Here is a 20,153-nt window from a genome sequence, read left to right as displayed (position 1 = left end):
TTTCCCAAGGTCCCTCTTCACCCTACCATCCTCTGTCCCCACGTATGACAACTGCAGATTCCTTTGGTCCCTGTGTATTCGTTGAGGGCATGCTGTGTGCCTGGCACTGGGCCAGGGTCAGAAACAGCCATGCACAAGGCTCGTCCCTGACTGACGTCAAGCCTGGCAGAGCTGATGAGAACCTAAACGGGCAACCTGGACGTTATCACCACTGTCACCACCACCCGCCATCCTCAGTGGCAGAAATAGCTCAGGACAAACCAGTCCCAAAGAAGACACAGGCCCATCATCAAGGAGGACACATGCAGGCCAGCAGAGGGGGGCAGTGGAGGTGCAGGGAGGTAAGCCCCTACCAGCTGCACACAAAGCCGTAGGAGAAAGTGATGCTGTTCTAGAGTCTCTGAAACAGATGGACACTCCGGCACAAATCTCTCTCCCTCCTCCTATCCCTTCGTAATATAACTTTCATATTAAGTCCCTGGGGCCGATGCGAGAAGAACTTGGATTCCTCATGATTTAGGTTTGACTGAACAGCAGGGGCTAACATTCGATGCTGTGGCCTGGGCTGTGCCCATCCAAGGCTCTGAGAGGCAAGCAGCCTCATTCTCTCCTGGCATTCTGACAGCAGCCCCGCTGCCTTCGGCCCCTGGATCCCGCAGTTTGTCATTTGTCAACATCAGCCTCACTGTGCATGGCACTGTGCAGAGAAATAGGCTCGGCCAGTTCTGTGGCAGGGCGGGGGCAGCTCGTGTGGGTAGAGCTCGGGGACCCCACCCCGTCCAAGGAGTGGAGGCAACAAGAGGTACCTGAACAGTGAGCAGCATCCATCCAGAGGGCCGATGCCCAAAGCAGGTACCCTGATCGAAACCAGAGCGGGTGGGAGGGTACTCAACAGAATCCCAGGATGGCGTTCTCGAGCTAAGGGCGCAGGAAGTGGTCTTCAGCATCCAGTGCAGAAAGATGAGAATGAGGCAGCATGTTTGATTTGTCAGCGAGGGAGACATTGCTGACCTTGGCCAGATCCAGGGAGTCAGTAGCAGACTGTCGTAGTTTGAGAAGCTCCTGGGTGTTACAGAAAGGAAACCGCTAGTATAGGAGGCTCAGTGCGCATCTCTCCACATCCCCAAACTGCCTGTGTTCTGGCCTTTGCCCCACTCAGCTGCTGCAAGGTGAGAGCTGCCGTACAGAGGAGATTGCCATTTAAGAAGTGTAAGCATGAAGAGGGCTGCAGGCTCCCGCCTCTCCCTCCAGCCCATTCCCGACCACCCCCACACTACCTTAACCGTGAACTCCAAAACGCTCTTTGCTCCAGTGACAGTCACTGCCTTCACAGACTTGGCCCAAATTGCTCCTGTGACTTCTGATCATTCCGGGTTATTTCTAAGCTGGTGCAGCTTTAATGATACAACGATGACAGTGATGATGATAAATAACTAGCTGTGTTACAAGACAAGTAACTTATCCTCTCAGAGTTTTAATGTCTTCATCAGTAAACTGGGGACACTAGGACCTGTCCTGCAGGTTGCAGTGATGGAAGGAGTAATGCGTGTACAGTGCTTAGCACAGAGAATAGTGAACACCTGCAAGCACTTGTATTGCCATTTATTGACCACCTACCGTGTGCAGGCATGCTCTGAGAAGTTCAGTTTCCCCAAACTCCACATGCCTTCTTATTTCCAGAGGTTTGCAAATAGCCAGAATGCCCCCCCCCACAACTGTCTAACTCCCGCTTATTCAGAACCCACCTCCGAGATGGGGAGTCCTCCACGTGACTCACCGGGGCGCTGTGCACTCCGTCTTCCTTCCTGCTCTTCCTCCCTCCCGGCTCCCTACACTCTGAGGTCTGGAAGACAGAGGCTACACCTGTTCATTCAGCTCGATACCCAAGATCTATGTCTAGCATCATACATAGTCATTCATTAATAGACATATTACCTTAGTTCTCTTAGCAACCAAGTCTGTGAAGATCGGGAGATAAATGAGAGTTCAGGAAACTCTGTGTGATGACACACTTACTTAGTGCAGTGGTGGAGTTAAGATCGGACCGACACCTTCTGATTTAAGAGGTTGTGCTCTTTTTCTCACTATTTAGCCTCCCTTTCAACTGACATCCCCTGAGAGACATCCAGCCCTTAAATGCACTGAAAATCATTTTAGTTGGCTCCTCTTGAGACATGTTATCTGACCACTCTGATACCATGAGCCCTGTGGCAGCCGTGCAGCTGGCGTCACAATGCGTCACGGTGCTGGGCTTGGCTCCCTGGCCATCTTGTTCCCCTGCCCCCCTACTCCCTTTTGTCTCCCCAACACTGAAGCCTGGTGGCCACCCTGCCCCCCAGAACCCACCCCAGTCCTCCCCATCACTGGCCTGGCCCAGCAACCGTCTCAGCTCGCCCCACCTTCACCCCAGACTACCATCTGTAGACAGACCCAACCTGGAGGCATGCCCAAACCATCTTCCTGTGCAAACTCAGCTTTGCTTTCTCATTTTTCTTTACATCATTTGATCCTCACAAACTCTCTCCGAGAGTAATGCTGCCATCACCACCCCACCTTTACAGATAACAGAATCTAGAACAAAGAGGTTAACAGTTAGCCGGGGTGGAACCTGGGCAGCCCGGCCCCAGAGACGTCGCCTTCACTGCTGATGAGGTGGAGCCGCGACAGCCATGCGTGTAGCCTTGTGTCTTCCTTCTCCAAGACACTCTCCAATAACCTCCCCGTGCCAGGCATCCAGCTGTTCCCCTGGTGACAGAGACCTGCCTCAAGGGCAGAGGATGTGTTTTAAAAGGGATGGAGGGAGGGATGCAGGTGTGCATGTGTGGCTGTGCTCGCATATGTGTGCGTGTTTGCACATGTGTGCATGTATATATGCATACGTGTGTGAGCACAGGGCCAGTGCTAGGGTTTGGTCATTTTAACCGCCAGGAGACCCATCGATCTAACAGTCTGTCCCTGAACGCTCAGCCCTGGCCAGGGTGTCACGCCGGGCCGCATGGCCTTGGGAGCTGCCCCTGTGTACAGGGGCCGCAGAGGGGGAGCTACCCCTGAGCAGGCACTCCGAGAAGTGGCCAGTCTACGAGCTGTGAGTGGAGTAGGACTTGGAGGTGTATGTAGATAGAGCTCCACGTTTAACGATGCCTACACCTGTCGTGTACATGTGTGTGTTCTTGCTCACTCCCTTTCTAGTTCAGCCCTCCTAGCCTCCCACCCTATTTTTAGAGCATCCATGTCTTAAAGTGATTACCCACATATGCAGTCATGAGCTTTAGCATCCTGAGACGAGAAAGTACCAGATGGGAAAAGACCTTGGCTCTTTGGTTCACTCTGTGTCACCAAGTGCCTAGCACAGTGCCTGGCACGTAGTAGGGCTCAGTGAGTGACGAGTGAATCTGAGTCACCCATCAGGGCCGGGACACCTTTCCTCCCACAGCTCGGGGCTTTGCCATCTTGGTCCAAGGATATTCCTTAGCCGTGCGCCCCATCCCCAGCATCCAGAATCAGTAGGTAAGGGGCCTGCCTTCCCAGGAGGAAGGGCGAGGGGCTTCTGTCTGCCTAGGTCGAATGAAAGAGTAACGTGAAAAAGGACACCTGGCCCTGGGTGAGGAGCTCTTGTGTGTTTGAAGACGGTGAAGTTGTTTTCTGAGAGACAAAGGGGAGAGGAATGCTGGCCGGGACAGGCTCGCTCAAACCTCCGGCCCCCACCTGGCTGAGTGTGGCTGACCCACGCTCTGTCTTGCTGTCATCCTTTTATGACTCTCCCTGAAATAGTGACTATGAGGGCCACATATCATTCGGGATATAGTTTAAACAAAACCATACAGAGTGAACCACAAATGATATTCAGAGAATTCCAACACCAACTTCTAGCCCATCTCTCAGTCCACTGCCCCCCTCCACTGGGAACCGGTGAGACCCCTTAACCAGAGGTTTCTGAGACCTGGTCTAGTCTCACCTGGTCCAGATTCCCCTCGTGAACCACTGCTTTGTTCTTGTCTCACCCTGGCCCAGGTGAACACGGTTACGTCCTGATAGCATGACTGGTCTTTGCAGATCTGCCCTAGCCCCTGCTTATGCACAGGCTCGGAGTTCTGTTTAGTCAAATGACTTTAATAAGACAAGTATTGCTCCAGAGGGCTGCTGCTTCCAGTATTTTGAAGAATGCCTTCCAGTGCCTCCTCATCCCTGAAGATAGTCTGCTCTCTCTGTATCAGACATTATAAGCAGATAGCCCGTGCTGGCCTTGAGAACCAAGGTTAGAGAGAAGTACTAAGGTCATGGCTGAAAGAGATCAAGAGAGAGCGAGCCAAGGAATAGCCCGTGCTGGCCTTGAGAACCAAGGTTAGAGAGAAGTACTAAGGTCATGGCTGAAAGAGATCAAGAGAGAGCGAGCCAAGGAATGACAACAGCACTGTGGTCGTAGTGACCATGAGTCTGTCTTGCGCCAGGCGAGCCGAACCTGTGTATTACCTGATTCGGGCTCCCCGGCGGCTCCAGCAGGGAGACGGTACTGCCCCTTGTTAGGGAGAAGGGGCCTGAGGTAGTGAGAAGCTAAATGACTTCCACAGCATCGCAAGCCTCATGAAGTGACAAAGCCAGGATTCAGGTTCTGTCCGTGAGTGTTACACACCTCAGGCTCTGTGGCCCTCTCTCTAGACCGTTGTCCCTTTCCAAGCGATGGCCATCGAGCAGGAACTGGCAGACAGATCGGGAAGGGAAGTGGTCTCAAAAGAGCAGAGCAGACCAGGTGTAGTCACGAGGGATGAGAAGATGGAGAGTTTGCAGCAGCACGTGAAACACTGTGCTCTACAGTCCTGGGTGACTGGCTGCTCTGGGCATGTCTGGCTAGTTTAAAGGCTCAGGGTCTGGAGGATTCAAGGGGTTGAGGAGTCTCAGAGATGGTACCCAAATGTGCCTGGGTTGATCATTCTCTCATCAGCCATCTGTGCAGCTGTTCCTGTGTGGCCAGCCCAGTGGGCTGCACCCCTGGGAAGCCTTGGAGACCTGCTTGGTGTACTTGGCTCTGACAGGGCCATGCACTGTGAGATGAGAGAGGGTCCCCCAGCCCCTGCCATCTGGCCTGGACTCCAGAGTGGTTTGGGCAAGCTGCCCAGCCTCCCTGGGTCTCAGTTGCTCCATCTTTAAACTGAGAGGCTGTCTTGGGCTCTATCTCCTCCTCCTCCCCAGGCCCACCCCCACCTGCCCTGCCCTCACGCAGGGAAGGCCAGTGCCCAGCATCACAGGGACCCTATCTCTACCTGCCTTTTCTTCGCAGGAAGTCGGTCATCCAGCTCGACCTCGCCAACACCAAGAAAGCGATGATTGTCCCTGCATTTGAGACGCTGCGCTACCGGCTCTCTTTCCCCAAGTCCAAGGCAGAGTTACTGTCAATGCTAGACATGGGGACTCTCTTCACATTCAGGTGAGTAACCCTCATGGCTGTCCCCTGAGGATGCCCGAAGGCCTCACTTCAAGGAAACCCAGACACCAAAGCTGTTGGCCCAGAAGTTTGTTGGTAGCCTTAGACCCTTCTAAGGTCAAAAAAATGTACCACTGGCCCCAAACTGTGTCCTTGGAATATTCTTTCTCTTCCCACATGATGCCTGCTTTGTTCTGTGCGTGAGTGATGGACGTTATGGATCCTGGTAGAAGGGTAGCTTATTCTGTTTGTACCTGGGGCCAGTTTACACTCCTGCCCCAGCTCTGAATTCACTCTTTTGTTTGCCTGTTATCCATTCACCTGGTAAGTGCGTTTCGTCCCATCAGTGCCGTGGTTGCTGCCCCCCTTTTCCTTTCCTTGTAAGTGGTCTGTTTTCCAAGGTTCCCGGGTCCAGGATGGACAGCAGTAGCTTCAACAATGGAAGTCATCCAGGTGACTCCAAGACTGGAGCAGCGGACTTCCCTGTTGTCCAAGTGACAGTTTCTAACAGACACTTTGCTTTCGTGATGTCCCAGGCGCCTAAGTCTTAGAAACATGACCAAAGTGCCCAGGTGCAGATGGGTTCCACCTCCCAGGGACAGGCTATAGCATGAGGTGTGGCCCTGGGACAAAGGGGTCCTGCTGCGTCTCTCTGCAGAGCAGTCTGAAGAGACAGCGTGACTTCCACCTGCTCCCATTTGAAAGGGAATCCTCCATTTTGAAGAATGTACGAAGGGCCAGTGCCTTCTTTGAGCTAAGAAAAAAATTCTAGAATATACGATTTTATTGAAAACATTGGACTATGAACTTAGATTTTCATGCCACTATTCAGTTACTAGACTAGAAGGTTTTCTCAAACAAACTCCATTTTGTGAAAATCACTTATGAAATCAGGTGTTCATTCCACAATTCAGAGAATTGTACCTTCTCCACCTTTTACACAGACAACTCCACTGAGACATGGAGGGGTTCCTGGTGGAGCCAGGGCTCCAACTCCAGCCTTCTTCCCCTATGCAGGCTTCTGGAAAGTGGCCCAGAAGAGTTAATATCCCCACAAACCAAACTTTATTCTTTGCAGAAAGAAATGACAACAACTACCGTTTATTGAGCTCTTGCCACGCACTGTGGCCAGCTCATTGAACCCTCACAACAAACCTATCAGGCAGATGCTATTATCCCCATTTTACAAGTAAAGAAACTGAGGCTCTTGAGAAACTAAATGATTTGTCCAAAGTCACATAGTCCATGCGTGGCAGAACCTGGGTTTGGCCCAGGACTGAGGAACTGCAAAGCCTATAGCATATGCTCTTAACCAAAATACCATTGGACTGCTGGTCAAGTCTAGAATGTTCTCACCAGTTGGTGTTTGAAGCTGCAGGCAAAACTGAGACTCTGAGACCAAACCTGAGTCCAAGTCTCCCACAGATGCAAATCTCCCCTGGCAAATTTCCAAGATATCCTGCCTTTCATCTCCATCCTCAGGTGATGTGAGAACTCATTCCAAGGCCAAGGCCATGGCCATGACAACCGGGTTTGGCCTGCTGTGTCCATAATTCCTGCTCTGGCCACCAGCTTGCAAGCCACCATGCCAGGTTCTAGGTTACAGACCTACCCTCCGAGAAATTGCTTCTCACCTTCCCGCCTAATGGTGAACGCTTAAGCCTCCCAGCAGCTGAATCCCATTCCCCATGGCACGTGCAGTTGAGAGAGCATCCACACCCCTGCTCGTCCCCTAGGGCCAAATAAAGGGCCAAGGTTCTCAGAGTGGTCCCTGGACCAGTGGCATCCGCATCCCAGGAACCGGTTAGAAAGGCAGAGTCGCAAACCTGACCCCAGACCTGCTGGATCAGGAGCTTGGTTGGGGGGGACCCAGCAGTCCGGCTGTTAGACAACAGTCATCCAGGCGATTCTGATACACCGAAGCTTGAGAACCACTGCTCAAAGCAGAGTACCCCCAATCTCTTCCCAGTAGCATCCCATAAGGTGCACCCAGGAAACTTCTCTCATCACCTTTTTTGGAGGCTGCCTGGTGATGACTGTCTCAGACAGAGCCCTGGCATCCAGTGCCTGCCGGCCTGGGACTGGCTTCATTTTCAGGCTGTGGCCTGTTTTAGCGGCAAGTTAACTGATTTTCTGGTGCTCTGTGATGACCAGCAGTTCGGCACACTGTCTGGCTGACCTAATGGAAGCTGCCTCCTCCCCACCCAGGCAGACAGACTGACCCAGCTGCTGTCTCTGCCCTTCCCCTCCCTCTATTCCTCATTTTTGCCTCCTCATAGTCCAGGACTTAAGATTCTGGAGATGGAGGGCGAATAAGGTGGTTATCGATACATTGACATCGCCAAGAGTAAGACCACCATGAGTTGGCATCGTACCTAGGAGCAAACCAGGAGCAATAGTAAGGAGACTACTATCTCCATTTTTTGAGGAATTACCATATAGCACACGCTGCTCTGAGTACTTTATGTGAGCTGATTCACACTCGTGGTCACGAATCCACAAAGTAGGTATTCGGAGTCTCTCTGTTTTACCAAGAGAAGGAAACCAAGGTCCGGAGGGGTTCAGGAACTGCTCTGTCTCTGTTGAGAGTCGGAAGTCAGATCCGGACCGGCTGACTCCAGAACCAGTGTCTTGAACCACTGGGCTGAACTGCCTGCTAGGGAACTAGCATTTATTTGAATACATCCTGTATGCCAGCCAGTGTCAAGCTTTTCACAAAAGTTTTCTCATTTCAGCTTCTCAGCAGTTGAGCAACATAGATATTATCTCCCCCAGTTGACAAAGAGGAAAATAAGGCCTGGTTTTAAATGCCTCGTAGCACGAGGTGCACAGCTCCTCAGCAGTGGTATTCAGACCCCGGTCCAGCGGGTCTCCTGGGTGGGCTTTCAACATAATACACATTCGCAGCTGTTGGTGGTGCTGGGCCAGTTCCGCCAAAGGAGTTACATGTCAAGACGGCCGGTTCGGCCAGTTCACAGACAATCACCTCCTTCCTGGCTAGATGCATGGATTGGTCCCAATGTCTCACAGTGTGCCTCCTTCTCACAATCCACAAAAGGGGCATTACAGACCTTTTATAATCTTCTCTGGGAGTAAATTTGGTTTTGGTGGAGGCTCAAGCCCCTGCCTTCGCCCGCCCTGGCCATCTCACCCGCCAACCCAGCTTCCTGGAAGTTCTCCTTTGGGCCAGCATCCACTGAGCACACAGGACAGCCCCTCGGGGGAGGCGCAGCCCCGTGGGAAGGGGCAAAGTGAGGAGGCAGCTGCATCCCGCCGGAAGGCCCCACCGGCCGCCCCGGCACTCAGGGCGCCCTCCGCTGCTTTGGAGAGCCCCCCCCACCCGGGGTGGAGGTGGGACCGGGACTACGCGGTCCTTTCTCCCTGCAGCCAAGTGGTTGGGTGCCCATCCTTTTGTCTTGCCATCATTTTAAGCATTTCTTTCTGGAATGTCTTTTTCCCCTAACTCCTACTTCTCGGGCCCTGACTGCTGCTTCATTAGACTCCCAGCCCCCTGCCATCTCTCTGTAACCTCCAGAGGCAGGTTCCTGCCCCACCAGTCGGCTCCTGTCTTAGGTGACTCTCAGAGTCCTAAGACTGCTCATTCATGTGTTCAAGTCAGTGTGCAGCCGTTCACTACTTGCTCTCTACATAGGTCAGAGAGTGTGAGTGACCGTGACGTATAAGAGAGGTAACGCATCACAGCGGCTAAGGGTCCTGACCCTTGAGCCAGGCTGCCTATATTTGAATCACAGCTCCACCACTTAATATTTGTAACTCGACATGGGGGAAGTTAGAAGAATTTAAAGATATGGATAACATGGTATTGACAATATAACCACTATATAGTAAGTGCTTAATGAATAACTTGTTAACATTGTTGCTATGTGGTTGTATTAATTTTCTATTGCCATATAACAAATTACCACAAATTTTGAGGCTTAACACAAGAGATATGTGTCATGGCACAGTCTCTAGGGGTCAGAGGCCCAGACACAGAACGGCTGATTGCTGTGCTCAGGGGCCCACCTGGCTGAAGGCCAGGTGTGGGCCAGGCTGCATGGGCCCCTCCCCCAGGCTCCCTGGCTGTTGACAGAGCTCCTTTTCTTGAGATTGTAGGACTGAGGTCACCACCACTTCCCTGCTGGTTCTTGGCCACATGAGCCCCAAAGGCAGCTCACGCCTGGCTCTTTGTGTTCTTCCAGACCCACATCTAAAGGTTCACATGATTAGGTCAGACTTACCCCAGTCACCTCCCTTCCAATTAATTCCAAGTTAACTGATTAATCACCTTAACTGCCTCTACAAAAATGCCTTTTGCATGTAACGTACCATAGTCCTGGGAGCGACATATTCACAGGCTCTACCTCAAGGGGAGGACTTTTTAGAAAGGGAGTGTTGTTGAGGATCCCTTAGCACTCTGTCTCCCGGGGACCGTGGCAGGAGTAACATCAGTGGAGGGTAACCTGCAGTTCGTTCCATATGAGCGAGGGTTAGGTATTGAACGCATCGTTTGGGGACGACATGGTTCAACTCACAACGGGGACCATGTCAGCACGAATCTCTTCTTCCTCTAAGTCAGCAGCATTCAGAACGCGCACCTCTCTTCCTTCCATTCGATGGCTTTTCTCCATGTGCCCCAGGTACCATGTCTGGACTAAAGGCCACGCACCCACAAACTTCGCCAAGTGGCGGACCGCCACCACGCCTTACCGGGTTGAGTGGGAAGCCGATTTCGAGCCTTACGTGGTTGTGAGACGGGACTGCCCGGAGTATGACCGGAGGTTTGTGGGCTTCGGCTGGAACAAGGTGGCTCATATCATGGAACTGGACGCGCAGGTGAGAGGAGTGGAATGTTGTGGACCAGAGCGTTGCGGGGGGGGGGGGGTCCTTGATCTTAGCGCTGAAAGGAGCCCTGGGGATAAGAAAGCAGGGACCTAAGAGAGATCAGGATGTGTTCAGGGACCTAGATTGGCAGTACTAATCCTCAAGGCTGTTGATTCCCAAGCCATTCCTCTTTTAGCCTTGGGTGAGAGTTGGGTTCCGGCCAAGGCCCAGGCAAAGGTGGGTGTGTCATGACAACCATTTCAATCCCTCATCCTCACTCAGTCCAGTGGGACAGACTAGCAAATGATGACCATTCATCACAGCCTGTGAGTCATGTAATTGACACAAAGCATTCTGGGAGTTCCATATAAATGCCACAAAGCATGCAGCTAAGATTCAGCTAATTATTCCAGCTCACAACTAAGAGTGACATATCTAGGCTGTATTTACTCACGAAACCTTTTCATTCATTCAGCTAACACTTCCTGAGCACCTACTTGGAAAGCAATCTTCTGCAGAATTCTAATAGGTTAAACCAAAGCAGGGTCCGCAGATTTTTCCTGTGAAGGGTTAGGTAGTCAATTGTGGGGGCTTTGTGGGGCTCAGGGTCCCAACGCCGCTCCTGTAGTTCAGTCATAGTATCTAAACAAATGGGTGTGGTTGTGTTCAGTAAAGCTTTATTTACAAAATCATGCAGTGGGCCGCACGTGCTGCAGTGGGTCAGCCCGCTGTTACACAAAGCAGACTCATCTGGTTAAGGGAGGGAGGATGCCTGGGCCCCTCCAGCCCACCCTTTGTCCTCTCTACCCTGTTCTCCAACGCACCTCCTCATGGAGCACAGGGAAATATTTCTCAACAAGAACCCCCCAAATTCAGGGGGAAATGATGGATGTTCTGTGCTGGCTGCCCTAAAAATCACCTGGAGAACCTTCCAACAGTTCCAGTGTGTTTGAGAGCAGTCCCAGGTGATTGTCACAAACACCTGGGTCTGAGAACCATAGACGTTGACAGAAGGTTGTAGAATAGTGTCCATGTTTAACAACAGAAAGCATGACCTTTCATGTTATCCATAGTTTCCATATTATCCCTATTTTCAATGATCCTTGGAAGAGGTCCAGCGCTGTTCAGACAGAAATGTTTAGTCTGCCTCAGCTTCTGCTTGAAAGAAAAGAAGTGTGATATTCATGCGTCCAGCAGGTGGTAAGGTGAACTGGTTCAAATAAAGTTAATTTTCCAGCACCGAGATCTGGGCTTTGTTTGTTTTAGGCAATTTTGACAGAACTCTTGAAAATTCCTCACTTGTTTTCCTTTCTTTGCTAAAAGCACATACCAAACATAACTTTACACTTTCCAGCGATTTCGGGAAATAATGCGTACATACCTGACAGGTAGTCTATCCACACCATAAGGGCTAGTGGATTGGTAGATCTCTTTGTCCCCACGTGAAATGCCTCAGACAGCTAAACTCTGGGAGTTCTTGCATTTTTCTCATGGTTTTTCTCACTTCTCCTCACCATTAGTATTTCTCCATTCTGATGTTCCCTCTCTGAGTTCATTCGGCTCTGGGCTAGGCAACTAGATGACCAGGTTTATTAGACATTATGTCCACAACCAGCAAACACAGATTTTGAGTCAAGGTGTGCCGGGTTCTCCTTTGAGTTACATGTGCTAGATTTTGGTCACCTGATTTGCTTTTTGGAGACAAAATTTCATTGTTGGTCCGAGTTTCTATGTGTATTCTGTCACGTGGAGGACGCCATGTGATGGTGCGAGTTGTGATCAGATGTGTAGACCAGAGCTTCAGTCCAGTGGAACCTTTTTTTTTTCCAGTTCCCTTTCTGGCCCCTCTTTTGTACAAATCTGTTGAATCTATCAGATCGCATTGAGCCTATGAGAAATCACATAAATAGACCTCATTTTATTGAGCAAGAGAGTCTCTCATGGCTTGCATCATTCTAGAACAGGAATGTCAAACTCATTTTCACTGAGGGCCACATCAGCCTCGTGGTTGCCTTCAAAGGCCGTAATTTTTGGACTGTATAAATGTAACTACTCTTTAACTAGGGGCAAGGAGCTCAGTGCTGCCACCCGGTAGAAACGAGGTGGACGGTCGGATTCCGCCCTCAGGCCTTGTGTTTGTTTTGCCACCTGTGTTCTAGAATTACATGGGTATGTGATTACATTTATCAGCCTATTCCCATTTTATGGGCCACGCTCCCTGCCTGGCACTGTGCACACATTATTAGTCATCTCTCAAGGTCAGCATTGTTACTTTCACTTTATAGGTGAGAAAACCAAGGCTCAGAGAAGCCAAGTGCTTTGTCCAACATCATGGAAACTACGTGGTGGTGATGTCCTTGGTACTGCCCTCCTGGTTGATGACATTGCCCCCTTCATTCATTCACTTAGCCATTCAGTCTTGCACTTGGATTCATAATACATCACCAAGGGTTCCTGCAAGTGCTCAAGCTGCTCTTGTCTTCTTCCAGGAATATGAATTCACCGTGCTTCCCAATGCCTACATGATCCACATGCCTCATGCCCCCAGCTTCGACATCACCAAGTTCCGGTCCAACAAGCAATACCGCATCTGTCTCAAAACCCTGAAGGAAGAGTTTCAGCAGGACATGTCCCGCCGCTACGGCTTTGCCGCCCTCAAATATCTCACGGCTGAGAACAACAGCTAGCACCAAGAAGCTACCGCTTGGGACAGACATTCTGCAGGGGGAGAGCCACTTGCTGTTTGGGGCCCAGCCTTCAAACTCAAAGTTAAGCGACGCTTTTTTGGTTTGTTTTTATTTGTCTCTTTGGCCCAACAAGGCTGCCCATACCACAGAGACCTGGGACAAGGATCCGTCCAGCCCCTCTCTGCCCTACGACCTAGCATTCCCAGAATGTGGAAAAAGAGCTCGTCCACATGGTCTCTTCGAGAATGGGACGTGGAGGGGGAAAGGGAGCCATAGGGTTATCCTACCACAAAGCCACAAAACCAAGCAGGTCTTTGGAATGTCTCATTGCTGTCTAGGAAAAGGAAGTCGGGGTGCTAGGAGTCTGCCATTCCAGGAAGTAAAGGCAAAGATGTGTCTTCACTCAGAGGGAGCTTTCTTTTTGCCCTGCAATCTGGCTGGGTACCCAAGGGGAGGGCAAACCAATGATCAGAACCAACCATTTGAAAAAGCCCACTGGGGACATTGCACCTGGTGGGACCTGATGGTGGGGTTGGTTGGTTCTTTACCCTCAAGGTCACTGTTGTTTTGTTTTGATTTTTTTTTGTTTTGGGGGAATTTTGTTTGTTTGTTTTTGGTATGGGAATCCAAAATAGAAAAATCAGATCTTTTAAGGCTCTGAAGGAAAATCAGCTGCCTCAACCAGTACCCCTCTGTCGGCAGTGGCCCAGCAAGGAGAGAGGTCTTCAGCCAGTAGTTAAACATGGGCAGCCTTCTACGGGATTTCCACTGAGGCCCCCGTGACCTTGAATTCCCAACTCCCCGGAGTCCAGGGGCTAAGGCGGAAAGATAAAAACGAACTGTTTTACAACCAGTCACATTTTCTATCGGCAATGACTGATTCCTGGGGAAAGGGCTTCGAAGGGACTGTTTCAGTGCACGTGAAAGGTACGAACCTCTCAGGCCTTTATAAGAACTTTCATACTTCATGTGAGCCGAGTTCTGAAGATTCACACGTCCGTTTGGAGACCTTCGGGAAGAACATGTCGGGTCCCTCTGTGTCTGTGCCCACTTCACCGCAGCTGGGACGAGGTCACGACCTCAGGCTCCCTTTGGGCCTGTCCAGAGGGTAGACCAGCACCTTCACTGTTACGCAGATTGAGGAGACACTGGACTTTTTACCCATTTTCTTGAATCTTCAATATTAATGTTGTGTTTACATTGATGAGAATAAGAGTCGATGCCCTACTCTGCTGGGCGGTTTGTATTGAGTTGCGATGTGACCGGCGGACACTGCATTCAATAAACGGACGTATGGACTGTTTCTTCCCCGCCGCCCTCCCACTCTTGTGAGAAGCCGCCCAGGCACACTTCAGTGCAGACAGCAAAAGTGATAAACAGCAACTCGACACTTCCTGTTCCCGTTTCATTTTTCTCATTGTTGGTGCCTAAACCTTTTCCTCCTTCCTGAGGTTAGACTTCCCTTTATCCTCTAACCCTCAAAGCATTTTCACATTTCATTTTGGTCTCATCACAGACACTTTCTATACCAGATATGTAACGGGGTAGCAAGGAAAACCACGAGCATTGACAGTAAGCGAACCCCACCCCTCTGTGCCGGTTTCATATGAAACCACGGCAGCCTGGTTTTGAGACCCTTGGTGTGTTATGTGCTCAAATGGATATTTCACTCAGATCTGTTTAAAAAAAAAAACTTAGGAAACAACTGTATATGTGTATATTTATCTTACATGTATCACACATACAGCATATAGTGGCATGGATATTATAGAATGAATATTACAGAAAGTAAAGATTCCAAAAGTTTTCAAGTACACGTTACATCCCCTTTCTCCACCGGCCCGTGGGAAGCAGCTCACAAGAACTCACTGTATGCATCTCTTTTCCTCTCCTGTGTTCAGGGACATCACATTTGTAGGTTGAAATTGGCCATGATGGAGAGTAGGTACACCACAAATCAGGGCGCCACTGCCCCAAGAGCTGGCTGTTCAACGCCTACCAGCACGCCAGTGCCTTCTCTTCCCCGGGTGCACACACAGAGTGCTCAGAAGTTCTCTTCCTGCTCTAGAGGGGGCCCCTGTTAATGGATATATCGACACAGCTTTTGGCTTAGTCACTACCAGCTCCTTGAGCCAAGTAGCACAGGTTCCTCAATGTTAAATATTGACTTCTAATTCCTTAAAGCCTTTTATTTTAATTTTTTTTCATGGCCACTAAATCATGCCCAGCCACCTTGCTTTCACCCACAGCCCTATGGGTATTACAGTGACTGTATAACTCATCATCCAACCTGGGTCACCTCCTAGTGTGAAAGGTGCTGACTGCTTTGAGATAAAAAGTACAAATTGGAAGAGGATGGAGCTTCATGGACACCTAATTTATAAAAGCCAGAAACTGACACGCCAACAGGAGAAAAACCTATTTCCCTAAAGACAGGCGCCCGACACACTGGAGCCGATCTCACTTAAGGCTTAGAGCTCAGATGTTGGCTGACGTCCAAGTTCAACATAGAGACTGTCTGCAGAGCTGACAGCGTGAATTCCCAGACCTTGCTTTGGGAGCAGCAGCTCGTTGCCAGCCAGGTGTGGGGAGCCGCAGCCGTTGGGACAGAGGCAGTAGCTGTGGGTGTTGATTTCTTCCTACCAGTATCCAAGGACAGAACAAGCTTAGAAAGGGATCACACTGATATTTTCATGCTTACATTAGCCAATATCGGCATTTAGCTGGAAGAAAAGGATTCTCTCATTTAACCCCTGTAATATTCAGTATCCAGGAGAGCTCAGATTTATTGAGGAACCACTATGTGAAGGAACATTTTGCAGACATTAGCTCGTGGGATCCTAGCAGCAAAACAGCCCCACGGTTATTATTGGTTATAGATGAGGAAACTGAGCAAGCTCTGGGAAATTAAGTAACTTTCCCAAATTTACTTAATCAATCCAGGGCAGAACCTGAGTTTAAAAGCAAGCCTACTTGTTTGAATCCAAAGCCACAAAGCAAGCAACATTGCTTCCTGCCCCACTAAGAAAGAGTTTAAATATTGGCAGACAAAGATTTGAACCTAGATACCAAGACTATTGGGTTTCTCGTTTTTTCACTCCACCCCTCCCATAACATACGGTCTAGACAGCAGCTTCCCCGGATGCTCCGAATCTTGCTGTGCTCCTGGACTTTCTGAAAAGTCGTTTGCGATAGACCCAGGCGATCCCTAACCATGTCTGCAAAGCTCGATCAGCTCCAGGACACAGTAATTGACTCCCCGAATGCTCCTGGGTTATTTCCTAGGTGGCATGGCACAGGGAGAGACGCTGCATGTTAAGCTCCCCCTTGCACCGCGACTCTGCATGCTGCTTCCAAGTGGTCTCTGTGTTGAGCTGATTTCCAGAGCACATATGTGCTGACTTGACTAATGGCTTCTTTGTACCCCATCATGAAAGGACAGGCCCTACTTTAATTCTGTTCCTTTCAAAGACTCTACTGTCTTTGGGTTAAGGCTTCATTTCGTGGTCACCAGGCCCTTAGGGAGCTCTGTGTTAGTGGAAGAAACGTGATTAAAATCTCGTCTCTGGCACGGCTTCTGCATGCTCCTGCTGCCCGCACACTAACAGCCACCATTTAGTCAGCCAGAGCTTCGACGGTAGTGGGCGCTGGAGAGTCCTCATTGCTACATTCGAACACAAGGAAGGTACCACTATCACTGTTATCAATAGAATGGAACCAGCCCTCAGAAATTTTGTGACTTGCCCCATATCACACAGGTTGTTCATGGACGTGTCAGAATTTGAACCAAAATGTGGCTGACTTGGCCCTGGCTGCTAAGGCTCAGTTGGTTGGAGTGTCATTCCATAAACCAAAGGGTCACTGGTTCGATTCCGGGTCAGGGCACATGCCTGGGTCACAGGTTCAGAACCTCATTGGAGCTCATATGAGAGGCAACCAATCAGTGTTTCTCTAACATCGTTATTTCTTTCTCCCCCCCCCCCTTCTCCTCTCTTGTCCTCAGGTGAGGATTTTAAAAAATATGGCTGATTTCAAAAACATATATTTTCATTATTTTCTGTTGTCTCCATGTGATTCTGAAATCAGGTTGGCTCCTGGGCTTAGGCAGTCATACCTTCCTGTAGTTCACAGGTTATAGTCTTCTTTCCCCACGGCTTTTAAATCTAAGGTCAATTCTCCAGTTTAATGCCATTGAAGTTTATGAAATGTCGGTTATCTGCTAAATATGTTCTAAGACGTTTCAGACCCATAGAATCTAACATTGGAGAGCTACCATGCTCTTTGTTTGTATTCAGTTAACAAAAACGTCCTTAGTGCCCTCCAGTTTCAAGGAATGATTGGTGATACCTAAAGGAGATGATAGGGCCACCACGAAAATGCAGGGTTTCTCGTTACGAATTTGGATGGAGCTGGTCATTGGTTTGTTCCAACACAGACAAATAGTCTAGTCTTGAGAGACAGCATCTTGGGGAATGAAGTTCTGGGTGATGTTGCCAAGGCCTGGTACCAAGGCCATCTGATCGGTGACTCAGGGATGGTGTCATGAAATGACTCACACAGTTTGCTCAGAATGAAAACTCTTCAGCAGATTCCTGGGTAAGTTGTGTTGCTGTGATTCTGAAGGAAGAAAGGAAGGGCTACAGTGGTGTCCAAATAATTTCACTGTAGTCACTGTTGTTTCTTTCTGTAGTCCGCAAATACTTATCGGGCAGCGACGCAGGGATGAGCACTGTGAATACAAGTGAACCGGACATAGTCAACTTCCATGTCGTGGACAGTTCCCTAGAGAGCTAAAAAGTAAACAGATAATGCTAAGATATGTTTCACCTTATTACTTTCATGCAAACAATTTATTTATTTTTAAACTTATGGCTTCAAATGGAAGAATTGGAAGAATAACACAAATAACCTCTATGCCCTTCATTCAGATTCACCAGTTGTTAACCTTTGACCATACGTGCCTCACATCTCTGTCTATATCGTGTTTTTTCCTAACACACTTGAGAGTGAATTGTAGATGTCATGCCCCTTTAAATCTGAGTACTTTTGCATGTTTTTTTTTAAAAAATCACACACAAGGATGTGCTCTTATAGAACCACAATGCAATGACCCAATGCAAGAAAGTTAACTTTGATAGAAGGCCATCACCTAATACACAGTCACCTCTGAAAGTGTGCCAGATGTTCTAAGAATGTGTTTATAGCAGAATCCACCTGCGTTCCATTCTGCATCCCGGATTCCAGGATCCAATCCAAGATCAAACACTGCATTTAGTCGCCTAGAGTCTCTGATCAGGAATAATTCTTTGGCCTTTCTTTGCACTTTCTGAAAATGACATTTTTGAAGAGTATAGGCTGGTTTTGCTAGTTGAATGTCCTGAATGAGAAATAGATATATATATGCAGGCCAATTCATAGATGAGGTATATATGTGTGTATTGGCATTTCAAGTGCATTACCATTACACAGCGTATTATGTTACATAAACTTGGACGGGAGGTGGTGGTAAAGAAGCCAGCACTCGGAAGGTTCACCATCAATGTGTATTTGCCATACAGCGGTGATCGCATCCAACAGGTTGGACCCCGCGACACTACACGGTGTCACAGGGCACTGCTGACCCCACTCAGTTGCCTTGATCCCCAGGAAATGAAAGTGATATTTTTCATCTGCCGAAAAGTTTTATAGCAACTTTTAAGATGTATTCATTAATTGAAATGCTTCGTATTTTAGGATGGGTATATCTTATGTACGGATATAAGTAGGAGCCTTTTCAGTTTCGTTAGTTCCCTGGATCTGCCGGGAAAGAGAGATGAAACCACAATGCGAGAATCCGTACATTCTCTCCTGCTTCATTACCTATGGACCCACATTAGCTGGTTCATTAGCATTTCCACCCTCCCCGAAGACTCTTGAACTTAAAACTGGCTGCAGAGCACTCCTAGGAGACTGACAGAAAACAAGCAGAGTTGGGCGTGGAGGGAGAGCTACTCAGGGGAGACATCAAGGGTGGGCGGATTCTTGTGAACCTGACCCAGCTACTAACCCTGTTCTTGCTAAACCCAGCCTGGAGGGGCCTGAAATCGTTTTTCTTGCCCTTGACTTTCCCATGAATGAGTTAGAGGTTTTATCCAGTGGACTGTAAGAGCCTCCACCTTCAGGATTAAATAGAGTTTGTGAATGTAGAACTATCCCTCTGGGTTTGAACAAGACTCCTCTCTATGGAGTGCAGGTTCTATGACTATAATTTGAGATTGTTGATCTTCTGTGATTCTAAACACAGCTTCGATTTTGGTTTTGATTTGGCCCTCACAGTAGGAGGCGCTTGGGTAGTACTTGCCCCGCATCAGTCACAGTTCTAAGTGCTGGACAGTGAGCGAGATAAGTAGTAAATCCTAGTGCTAGACCCATCTTACAAGGGAGCAAATTGAGGAACAGAGGGGCTACGTGATTTGCATAAAGTCCACAGTCAGTAGCAGAGCAGGATTTAATCCAAGTAGTTCGGCCCCAGACTTCACCTTCGTAACCACTATGCTCTCCTGACTCCCTGATAGAGGATGAAACGCATGGGATCGCAACAGACCCCTCACCGTCCTCAGGGGTTGTATCGGTTTGCTCTGCAGTATAACAAATGACCGCTAATTAAGAGGCTTAAAACAACACCTATTGATTATCTCATGGTTCCCATGGGTCGGGCATCCAGATACGAGGGAGTAGAATGGAAGCTTAGGGCCGCTCACCACTGTCCTACCTGGCCATGACAAGAAGCAGGGTCGGAGTTGGAACTCAGCCCCGACTCCAAGTTCCGTGCTCTCGGGAGCCGTGAGCGACAGAGAGCAGCTGGACTGAGTGCTGAGTCCAAACAGTTCGTGAAAATACACTCAGGAGCCATCCGAGTCTGCGGGGAACTTATGAAGGAGAAAATAAAAGGCTCTGGTTGGCCGGAAGTTAACCAATAAAGGAAGCAAAGGTTGAAAAGCTTACAGTAAATCATCCAGGGATTTTCTTCAAGAGTCTGGTTGACTGAACAATAATAGAACTGGAGGCAGAAAGCAGGCAGCAAAGGAGGGTCTTCCTGCCACCTGGAGGGAGGCAGGAGCTCGTGGGTGTTAAGCAGCCACCATGTACAGGTCCTGTGCTCGATGGATAACCTGCTCTATCTCATTTATTCCTCAACCATCCCTGGGAGATCAGCGCTGTGCCCCGCACTTCTGTGCACGGAG

The 20,153-nt window shown here is 49.3% G+C and overlaps 1 protein-coding gene across 1 annotated transcript in view; it reads left to right on the top strand.

The window, feature by feature from the left end:
• The window catches only part of LARGE1 (LARGE xylosyl- and glucuronyltransferase 1), a 448,405-nt gene extending 434,170 nt beyond the window's left edge, over positions 1 to 14,235 (top strand). Inside the window, exons 13-15 of the mRNA XM_037068553.1 lie at positions 5,276 to 5,422; positions 10,060 to 10,255; positions 12,733 to 14,235. Coding sequence (XP_036924448.1) covers positions 5,276 to 5,422; positions 10,060 to 10,255; positions 12,733 to 12,930 — 541 coding nt within the window. The 3' untranslated portion in view covers positions 12,931 to 14,235. The remainder of the gene's footprint in view (positions 1 to 5,275; positions 5,423 to 10,059; positions 10,256 to 12,732) is intronic.
• The last annotated feature ends 5,918 nt before the right edge of the window (positions 14,236 to 20,153 follow it).

Source organism: Sturnira hondurensis, unplaced genomic scaffold (genome assembly GCF_014824575.4).
Source record: "Sturnira hondurensis isolate 20B ecotype Veracruz unplaced genomic scaffold, ASM1482457v3 Scaffold0017436, whole genome shotgun sequence".
NCBI lineage: Eukaryota > Metazoa > Chordata > Mammalia > Chiroptera > Phyllostomidae > Sturnira > Sturnira hondurensis.
The sequence above is the reverse complement of the archived record's forward strand: the minus strand, read 5'-3'. Positions and strand labels throughout refer to the sequence as shown.